General features: G+C 38.4%; 1 protein-coding gene across 1 annotated transcript in view; it reads right to left on the bottom strand.

The window, feature by feature from the left end:
- Positions 1–765: 765 nt before the first annotated feature.
- The window catches only part of BMPR1A (bone morphogenetic protein receptor type 1A), a 62477-nt gene continuing 52392 nt past the window's right edge, over positions 766–10850 (bottom strand). The window contains exons 9-13 of the mRNA XM_083440080.1: positions 10426–10618; positions 9467–9764; positions 7689–7864; positions 6616–6746; positions 766–5954 (exon numbers count right to left, since the gene is read on the bottom strand). Coding sequence (XP_083296206.1) covers positions 5829–5954; positions 6616–6746; positions 7689–7864; positions 9467–9764; positions 10426–10618 — 924 coding nt within the window. The 3' untranslated portion in view covers positions 766–5828. The remainder of the gene's footprint in view (positions 5955–6615; positions 6747–7688; positions 7865–9466; positions 9765–10425; positions 10619–10850) is intronic.

Genomic DNA, 10850 nt, shown 5'->3' with positions numbered 1-10850 from the left:
AAACTGCAGAAAGATAACTGTGAATATACATTATCTGTATGTACTTTGATAAAACTAAACTATGTGTGTGGTTTGTTTTATAAATGCTACAGAAAAAGGTTCAGCAGACAGGGGAATCCTAAGGTTCATATGCATATGCTATGTACAACTTGAGGTAAGCTGTTTCACATGCTACAGGGGAGATGGAAGAACAAAACAGAAGGGGTAACATTTTTAACAGCAGCCTGATGCTGTGTATGAAGTATAATTCTGCACCCAGATTCAACAGATTTTTCTTGTAGAATGGTGGAGGGAAACTTCTCACAAGGTATTTTGGACCTTGGTTTGAACACATGGGAGTGCACATTGTTGGAATTATGAATGGCCTGTTTTACTTTAAAAATACACAGAACCAGTGAATGATCAATGCCTGGGGCTCCACTTTTGGTGCATCTGAAAAGTTACCAGGAAAGACTGAAGTAAGGAAGCAATTCGTACCTTGGATTCCGAACGCCACAAACCAGGAAGTGAGTGTTCCGGTTTGCAAATGTTCTTTGGAGCCTGAACATCTGATGGAGCTTCCACAGCTTCCGATTGGCTGCAGGAATCAGAAGCCGTGCTTTGGTTTCAAACGTTTTGGAAGTCGAATGGACTCCGTTTGACTTCCAAGGTACGACTATACTGCAGTACAAATTACTTGTGAGTCATGGTCTTCAGCATACAACCATGTGTGTGGATGTTTGATCACCAATATGCAACGGTTAACAAACAAATATATTACTAATGTTTACTAAAATAAGGTTATTTACTTAAAAATGATACATTGACATAAATTTGTGTACAGAACAAAGCAATTCATGGTAAACTTAAGGCACCTTTTAAATCAGATGCTGTACAAAAAGACACTTAGCCTGTTACAATTAAAAAACATTCTAAACTTGTGGTATATATATAACAAAATGAGTATAATCATACTGCTTCTTTCACCCTCTCCTTTTTATTTACATCTTCTATAGGTTAGCTACATTATTCTTTCTGTATACAATATAGTACATTTTTATACTGGGCATGGGTAAGTCAGAGCACAAAACATGAATACAGTATGTGGGCATCTATATTGCATTCAGGGGTACTATACAACAAGGCAATTGTTCAATGAGATGATCATTTGAAGTATTGTTAATTCCACATTTGATACAAGAAGTAAGTCTTTCATTTTGGGCACAATCCACCAGAAATTTTAACACCAGTTTAGAATGAGTGGGAGTTGTGCAAGAACACTCCTGTTTACACAACAAATCTCCCTTGTAGTAGAGAAGTGTCTGGTGACCTGTCCCGTCTCTTTTTCTGCAAACTTCTGCAATCCACCAAAATGGGTTTGGGAGACATGATATAACTACCATCACAAGATGAGGCAAAAGGTACATAATTACTTTTCTAAAAGACCAGCCAAATCTGAGTCCTCTTACATTGAAACTGGGCAGAAGACTCAGTATTTAAATTAGTATGCAGCGTGAAAATAATGAATTTTGTTCTAGTATTTCAGATCACACCTTGACGTCAGACAGCATTACTGAAGAAGGCAACCTACAAATTTGTAGTGTGTCAGCTTACTCTATTTAAACAGAGAAGTTGTATGGGGGAAATGGAAAAGTCTGCTTCCCTTGCACTGGAAAGGTACAGATGCAATGACAGTAGTGTCATGAGGCCAATGACAAATAATGTTTAGAGCTGAGAAGAGTATCAGGGGAAAGCATTTATCAAAATAGACATGGGAAACCGACACAAACAGGCGTTATGGGTTCATAAAGAGGCTGATTCTGGGAATATGAAGGTGTTACATCAAGCAAAAGGTGACAGCGACCACTCAAGAAATGTATTTATGGAGGTAGGCATTTTTATGGCATAAGAAACAAATAGGTTTGGTTTTTTTATGGCACTAGTCAAAACTTAGTGAAATGATGGCTTTTTGCTTTTTTTAAAAAAAGTGTGATATTCAAAATATATACCAATAGTCTTGGCTGATTGTTATTAGATAATTAATAAGTTCTCTCAGATGACAATGGTTAATGGGAGAAAAATATTTTGCAGAGCAGAAAACACCACCCAATTTAATTATAATATTGGCTTTTAGGAATATTTTAGAAAACAAGCAAACAGAATTCCAAGTGGAGATTTCCATTCATTCTCGTTCCTCTAGTATTCCTTACTGCAAAATACATTCAGCATTTGGGTTAATTTCTTAACACTAACCAACCTTCCTTACAGGCTTAAATGGAGCTGCCCCTACTGCTTTCAAATTCCCAAGGGTGGCACAGCTTTGCAAAATGCTGCATCTTCCTTAAAAAAGAGGGAGAGTTGAAAAGTCCGCTTCATAAGGAACGGAGCAATCAAACCATTATACTTTTCATTAATCTAACTATCATGATACTCTCAAAGCTTCAAGGTACACATTCGTTTGCAAGTGGGAAATTATTTCAAAAGCATACTTCCAAGGCACAAATGCGCTGTTGATGCACTAGTGTTATAGTACACAATGGAAGACATAAGCAAGTATGTGTTTTTAAAGAATTGACACACACACATACTAAACGTAGTCTAATAAAAGATAACATTAGTATGAAATGAGTCTGTTGGCGTTATGATAAGGCAATAATGTTAAAAAACATACCAATTCTCTTGACAATGGTATAATTCAATTTTGCCACATTTAAGGTCACTTCTCACTCTTTGGCTGTGATGTCATGGCCACTTGAAAATGCCTCTGTGAGTGGCCACATCCTTCACGTTGTATTGGCTCACCAGGTGAATCAGATATATGTCATTTGTCTGCAAGCTGCCACCAGGAATATTTGGTGGTAGCCTGGAGATAAAACCACACTGCAGAAGCTCATACTGTGAGGCTGTTTGGCCACCAAATAGTAAGAAGGATTCTACCACACATCAAGTGCAACCATATAGCAGAATTGCTACTTGCATCTACTCCCAATTGAAAATTAATTTACAATCATGAATTAGTCAAACATTTTTACAACTGCTGTATTAGTATGAGTGCAACAAATGACTTCCAAGCACAGCTTTGGTCAGATCAATAAGGTGACAGAGGTGTTAAAGATGCCATTAAAAAACAAACCCCAATATAGGTGGGACAGTCATACAACTGGTAGAAGGGATCCAAAGAAACAGGGACACAGAATGATTAGTACCATGAAGAAGCCAGAGTACAATTTCTCCCCTTGCTCTTATGTAAAATTGCCAAGGGGTGGAGAGATCAAAAATAAAATTTACTTTAGTAAATGAGATTTTGAATCTTACTCCCATGTGATGAAATCAAGAAGAAAAAATTAGCAAAGGTCACAGTTGAGCTAGCTAAAAGAACAAAACTTTTCATAAACATTATGCTAATAGTACTAAATTTTGGAAGGAAATTATTTCAAAACTTGTTTAACAATCTCAAGTCCTTTTGAGGCAAATTTCATTTCTACTAATTGCATAGCTGGAAGGAATGTGGCGCTTCCAATTAGAAAGTGAAATGCCAGACATCTGTTGCTTCTACTACAAAATGCAGTGTATTCAGAAATAACGGGCTATTCCCTCTGCTCTAGCTAAAATGTCTCCTAAGAGAGTATCAGGGACATGAAATAGCCCATAGATATGTCTGGACTCTAGGAACAATGGACTAAATCCAAACCATGTTAGTTAAACTTAGGTTCCACTGAATTCAATGTGAAAAGTTAGTCATTACTAAGTTAAGCCACATTTTCTCCCAATGAGAACTAAGTGCAAATAACTTAATTTGGATGCAACCCAGTGGCTCTGAGATAGTATTGGCATTTGCTTTATTTTAGATTCTCAAGTCAATATTAAAATTAAATGTCAGCATATAATGCACCACTTAAAAAGCTACCCAACTTACATGGCACTTAAAACAAGAAAACAAATATTCCATTCTGGATGATGGAAAATATACACCTCACCAACTATTCTGACAAAACTCGTAAACATGTATTTGTTAACATTGTATTTTAATATAGCCTACATCAGTTTTCTATCTGCACTCCCAGGAATCCTGGGGTTCCTCAAGAGATTACGTCAGAGGTGCCTCAAGATGATCAGTAAAAGGAGACAGGCTTCCCGAGACCACTTGTCTACCACTACTGATCTTCCTCTGCTATTCAGAGCCATAGTGGACAGCTGAAAGTGTCCTAGAGTATATACTTTGCTTACGAGAATGTAATATTGAGGCCAAACAGGCCCAGCAAGTGGATTGAGTGTACCTACAAACAATTCTTGAATCTTCAAAATACTCTCTGACAAACAGCAATCCATGCAGAAGTTCTTAAACACGTCATTTAACAGTGGAAAGCGTTCCCTGAAAGCAGTAGTCTAGTGTAATAATTTGATTTATGGCAAATATTTACCAGCTACCTGTGCAAAACAAAACAAAAAGACATTTTAGAACATCAGCCCAATTGCTTTCCTGGTACTGGACGGAAAAGAAATGACACACCTTTGCTCAAGATCCGTGGCACAATATTGTCTGACTTGTTGCATTCAAAATAAATTAATTCATAGCTTATGTATCCCGTGAACTGTTCAGCTGATACTAATACTTTAAAGGCATCACTGAAAAAAGCAATGATTTAAGGAAATGTTAAATAAGATTTGGACATCTATAAATAAAAAAAAAAAAATACTGCAGTCTTTTGCCTGACCATTTACTGTTTGCAACCTATAGAACAAAATTTTAACACATCCTCACACTTATTTGAATTCACTCTAATATTGCATTAAGGGTCTTAATGAATGCCTCTAAAAGGGAAATTTTTATATCTTTGTAGTATCCATGCACATACTTTGACAGACTATCCAACATTTCTGCAAGTCACATTCACCTTGAATATGATTATTAAGTTTCATTATTTTCAGATGTGAGTATGTTATGTTTACACATATACAAAAGAGCAGGTATGTAGCAAATAAAAGTACACTGAACACTATATAAATAACTTCCCTTTTTTAAAGCTAGCTAAGATACAGTTTACAGTACAAGATTACAGGCACTTAAATTATCGGAGACGTTTAACTGTTCCATGTTGTGTGCTCAGTCTTTGGGGAATTCATAGCACTGGGAGTATGAATTGTATTCTGGTCTGTTCATCACACTTGACGGTGACTTACTGCATAGGTTTATAGTAGCCGTTTTGGTTTTTGGTCATGAAACGTATATAATTTTTCCATGCAGCACAGAGGAAGGCAGAAACTGATTTTCTTTGAAATCCAAATAGGTTCCATATGCTGAGCCAAGGCATTGCAAAAGAAAATAGTAGTTTTGCATGAAATTAAATGGCTTCTTAGGTACTCCAAATGGCATCAGAAAAATCCTGGCACGGCCACACAAAACCATAAAAGGCATAAGGAATTTGTAAATTATTTAGTGCCCCAGACTGCAGGCTAATCCACCAAGACTTGATAAGGTATCATCAGGTAGGCAAAAAGCTTATTCCCCCCCCACCTCCGCTGTTTAATTCATTTAACTTACGGCTTTCACAGAAAGCACTATCATCTGAATATGAAATTCAGAACTCAATGAGTTTTAGGGGAGTTTGAAAGTGTGAAGAAAATCTCAACGCAGCTCAAAACAAAAACAAAAAAAGTAAAATGAGGCTATCCACATGTATACCATATAGTGTACGTGGATACCATTTTCTACAAAGTACTGAAAGATTTAATATTAGCAGCCTGTAAAAGTGGTGAGGAAGGGGGCTGAAAATCAGACCCAGCCCCATCCCACCAGACCCTATACTTGCTTGAGTGAAGAGGCATAGCAGTCCAATGGAATTTCTTGGTCAAATCTTAACGTCTTGAGATTCTACCATCTTGCCAAGTGTCTTCTTAATCCTCAAAGCTGTAAGTCTAGAGGCAGGATTGTGGGCCCAGCATTCACACATTAATTTCAATATTGCTCTTAAACACTGAAAATAGAAAAAGGAATTCTTGCATGAACAATTATGTATTTAACAGGATTTGTACACTGCTATACTAACAACTGTTGGCTCGTTTTTCTAAACCACTTATAGGCTTTTATAATTAAATCAAAGCTTTTAAGCGGTTTACAAAAATGAACCAACAAGCGAACTGCAATAGAAATAAAGTCAAATGTTAAAAGCAATGACTTTAAAAATGCAAAAGATAACTAAAACCATCAATTTAAAAAAGATACATAATCGAATACGGTTATGTTTTAAAAAACATGTCAAATTTACATTTCTGGGAAGGTTTGCCGGAACAAAAAAGTTTTCTGCAGGCACCAAAAACAATATAGTGAAGATGTCTGCCTAATATCAAATACAAGTGAAATGCTGCTTGGAGTTAATTATTGTTAATGTGCACAGCAGATAAGTAAACCTTTTCTAATAAGAGAAGAATAAAATATTGGTAGTGTTCCTGCATCATGATAAATAATACTAAAAGGTTTTACTGGTAAAAGTGAAGACGGGGGGGGGGGGGAGAGAATTCTAATCAGCAAACAATGAAAACTTCTAAGTTAATGTTTCCCTTCAAATCTAAAATTTATTTCTGTAAGTGGGGCAAAAAGAATTGTCAACTAGATTCTCCTTCTTTCAGCATGCTTACCTCATCACTATTCCATCTATTAGATACTATAGGGCGCAGGTGCTTAACACATATGACCTCTCTCATGTCCTCGTATGAAGGATCATTCGGCACCATGTCATAATAGGGTAGCTGGTACTCTTCAACAATACCTGCAAATAAATGATATAAATTTAAGCATGCAATTCAAAATTATCCCATGTGCTGCAGACAAGACTAATATACCAAACCTGCTTCTGGCCTTAGGCCATTACAGGACTTAAGAGAGGCTCTTATTTTTGCATTTCAAAAGGAAATATTCCACCCTACTTGCAAGCAGTTCGGGTGGGGGGCATACATAGAGGCTGAGAGACCTGCACATTCAAGGGAATAGGGAACAACAAAGAAAGGAGAAACTAAAGAGAACATTCATGCTGATCTCAACAGATGCTACACTTGACAGAATAGGCAAAATAGAGACAGGTTGCTTTGTCACAAAACCATATTGCCTTCCCCATTACCCATGCTACACCCCAAGCCCCCCACAAGTTGGGTTGGTAGAAAAAGGGAACGCTGGGAGTAGCAGCACTTAATGTACAGAGCAACACTAACTTTATAAATAATCAGAGTCACCGATTTCAATTTCTGGAGGCCATGTTGCTGGCAAGAGAGATTGTGGCTGCAGCACATACACTTATCAGTCAGGGGATTGCCTGGCAGATCCCCTGATTGTTAAGACGGCGGGGGGGGGGGGGGAGTGCTAGGGGATTCATGGAGAAAAGGAAGAGTTGCGGTTAGAGGCTTTAAGACAGCTCCAGAGCTGCTATTCCCTCAAAAGGAGGCACAGGGATTTCTTACAGCCTTTTACAAATCTCCCTACGAACTCAGAGACTTAAAAGGGAAGCACAAAGAGACCTGGAAAAGGCTTTGTGAATCTTCTCTTGCTTCCCCTCCTAAGTCCCTGTGATTTAAGTGTAAGGGATTTTGACACCTATTAAATTTGGCCCATGATGCAGATCCTGGTAAGGATTTGGCCCATGAAGCAAAAAAAGGTTCCCCACTCCTAACTTAGGACATATGCATTATCATATTTGAAGACTAGATGTAGGCTTTACCTCCTGTGACACAACGCCGAGCCATTTCCCAAATGATCAAGCCAAAACTGTAGATGTCAGCCATAATGTATGGCTGGAAATGATTTTTATTCAGACTTTCATCTAGGACTTCTGGAGCCATGTAACGCTTTGTTCCCACTCTGGTATTCAAAGGGACATCAACTTCATTTGTATCACTGAAATTAACATAAAATGTTGTATGGCTGAAATACTGTAAAACTAGCATGCAACAAGAAGCAAGTAGCTACAATAATGAAGCTTTTCCCTTCAGTTGTTAAACTAGTGGGGTTTTTTTAACAGTGTAACACAGCCTTGATACTAAGCCCCTAGAAAATATCAGCTTGCAAAAATGTTGGTTTTATGAGCAATAAGCAGACTAATAAAAAAAAAAGGGTGCCGGCTAGAAGCACTGCCCACTGCAAAAGACTGGTCCATGAGGCCCACAGGCACTCCTAGCAAAGGAAGCAGGTGGCAGTTGCAGAAAAGCTGATTTGGCTAGCGGGGTGCTTTGCTTCCCCTTTGCCAGCCAGTTTGGCTTCTCTAGTGTCCACAAAGGAAGGGATGCCACGTACTCTGCAGGCAGCATAGAAGCTGACTGGGCTGGTGAGAAGAGTGCTGTGTTGCTGCTTCAACAGCCCCAAACCTGGGTGGAATTCCATGCACTCACTTCCTGGCTGCCAATGGCTAGCACATAGATGACTGACACACAGAATAGATGCTTTTGGGTGGTGGCCCCGCAGTTGCGGAACTCAATACAGTGGTACCTCTACTTACGTTCACCTCCATTTACGTATCCTTCGAGATACATACATGGCAAACCCGGAAGTATTTTTCTGGGTTTCGCTGCGCGCGCATGCACATAAGTGCTAAACCACGCCGCGCACATGCGCAGAAGCGGCACCTCCGATTGCGAATTCCTCGGGATCTGACCAGAGCTCTGGAACGGATCCCGTTCGCAACCAGAGGTACCACTGTACTACATGATAGCAGCAAATCTCATCCATCAATACTTTCAAATGGGCCTTTAAGACCCACCTCTTTGCCATGGTCTTCAGTGGCTAATTGTAAGATGAGCCATAGAAATGGTGATATGGTCTTTTTTTGGTACGCTTGTGTTACACGGGGATATTTGTTATTTTTGTGATGGCTCTGAATAGAATTACTAGGAAGATGTTTTAAATCATTTATTGCATTATATTTTATTGGTTATTTTTGGATGTGTACTTTGCAAGCTGTCTTGTTCAGAAAATATCTTAAGTAGTGGGTTAAAAATCTGCTAAATAAAGACTAGCATAACCAACCTGCCTGCTAATGTGAAGATCACAGGAGTAAGGAGTCTTTTAAACAGCCTGCATGGAGAATTTTTATGAAGTAAACTATTTGTAGATGAATGCATATTGGATGCAATTTATAGCTGTCAGTTCAATTTGTTTCAAACTGAGCATTAAAGGGAGTGAAGGGTCTGAAACTGCCACGGAAGAATAGAACGCTGAACGGTAACAACATTTGTCTCCCTCTTCTTTGAAAGCAGGGTAATTTATTTTTGTGTGCGTGACATTCCGAGATCTCTAGTCCAAGAACATTTTGTGGCTATACCTTGTCTCAATTATTCTTTCCCAAGTCCACTTTTGCAAAGAAAATATTTATTCTTTCGGGAACATTCCTGTTACGCACAAAGATTCTGCAGTTGTGAACCAGCCAAATGAATCTATCACACTTTTCAGATTTGCGCACAGAGACCTCCATGAGTTTACAAAGGATAGGATTGGATTACCTACCTGTTGAATTTGACAGCTAGGCCCAAATCAGCAATACAGCAAGTCCCATTTCTCTTTATCAAGATATTTTTACTTTTCAGGTCTCTGTGTGCAATAGCAGGCTTGCCTTGCGTTCCATAGATCTCTGTGTGCAAATGGCACAGGCCACAAGCAGCAGAGTAAGCCAGTTTGAGCAGAGATCTGTTGTCCAGAGTGGTACACTTCAGGAAGTCATACAATGACCCATTTTCATGATAATCAGTAATCAAGTAGAGTTGGGTCCAGGAGCCTGTGCCTTTAATATCTGCTGCTATAAAACCTGTGGAAGTTAGAAACATAGTTAGTGCTGAAAGGTCCCACAAATAGTGAAATTAACACTGTGCCAGGGATGGATATTGAGTAGACGTTTCTGTGACATGGAGTGGGGCTTTTTCCACCATTCCAACCCATTTAAACATCTAACTCCCTGGCAACAAATCAGAAGCCTAAAAGACGTGGTCCTTTAGGAAGAGAATTAAACATATCAATCTGCCAGGTTTTGTTTTTATTACAGTCTGACTTTGAAGAGGCAATTTCATAATCTGCTGTTGAATTGTTTTTATTGTTTGATAATGCTTTTTGCATTTGTTCTGTTGCTTTATGTTTTCAATTACTAGGGCTCCAGCTTAGTCAGGAAAGTAGGGTATACGTGTGAAAAAAAAATAAATTACACATACTACAAATCTCAGATTCCTAACTTAGCAGTACTTCTGCTGAGGATAGATGGAGTTTTGCCCTGGAAGTGACTGGAAAATACTACAGAGTTCAGTTTCCTGCCTTTAGAATCATAAAAAACAACCCTGAAAACACCCATTGTCATCCCTTTCAATTAACAGGATTTCTACTTTGCAGATGAACTACATTAATAGATTTTAGCAGGTTTTGTCTTTCTTCTCAGAATGACACTACATCTTGATCCAAAAACAGTTTTCAATACTTACCGAGTATATTTTCATGGCGCATGAGAACTGTCTGGTAAATCTCAGTTTCTCGAAACCAGCTGGCTTCTTCAGTGGTGAAAAACACTTTCACTGCCACTTTTTCACCCCGCCATTTACCCATCCAGACTTCACCATATCGCCCTTTTCCAACTTGCCGCACCATCTGAATTTGTTTGGCTATTGTCCGCTGGACCTGAAGAAGAAATCTGAAATCACTGAGTGATTCTATGAATGCTGACCAAGGGCTTAGAAGCTCTTATTCTGACATTGCTTTTTCACAGAAAATAGTGGATACTCAAACAATTCATTAAAAAGGAGCTGTTAAGTTAAACAAAAATCTGCCACTAATTTAACAAGCTAAATCATAACCAGATCAAGAAATGAATTCTTTCTTATTGTTGCTTATGGAACCAATCCACATATTT

This window comes from Podarcis tiliguerta (genome assembly GCF_965153285.1).
Source record: "Podarcis tiliguerta genome assembly, chromosome: 5".
Lineage (NCBI taxonomy): Eukaryota > Metazoa > Chordata > Lepidosauria > Squamata > Lacertidae > Podarcis > Podarcis tiliguerta.
This window is presented reverse-complemented; position numbering and strand designations above follow the sequence as displayed.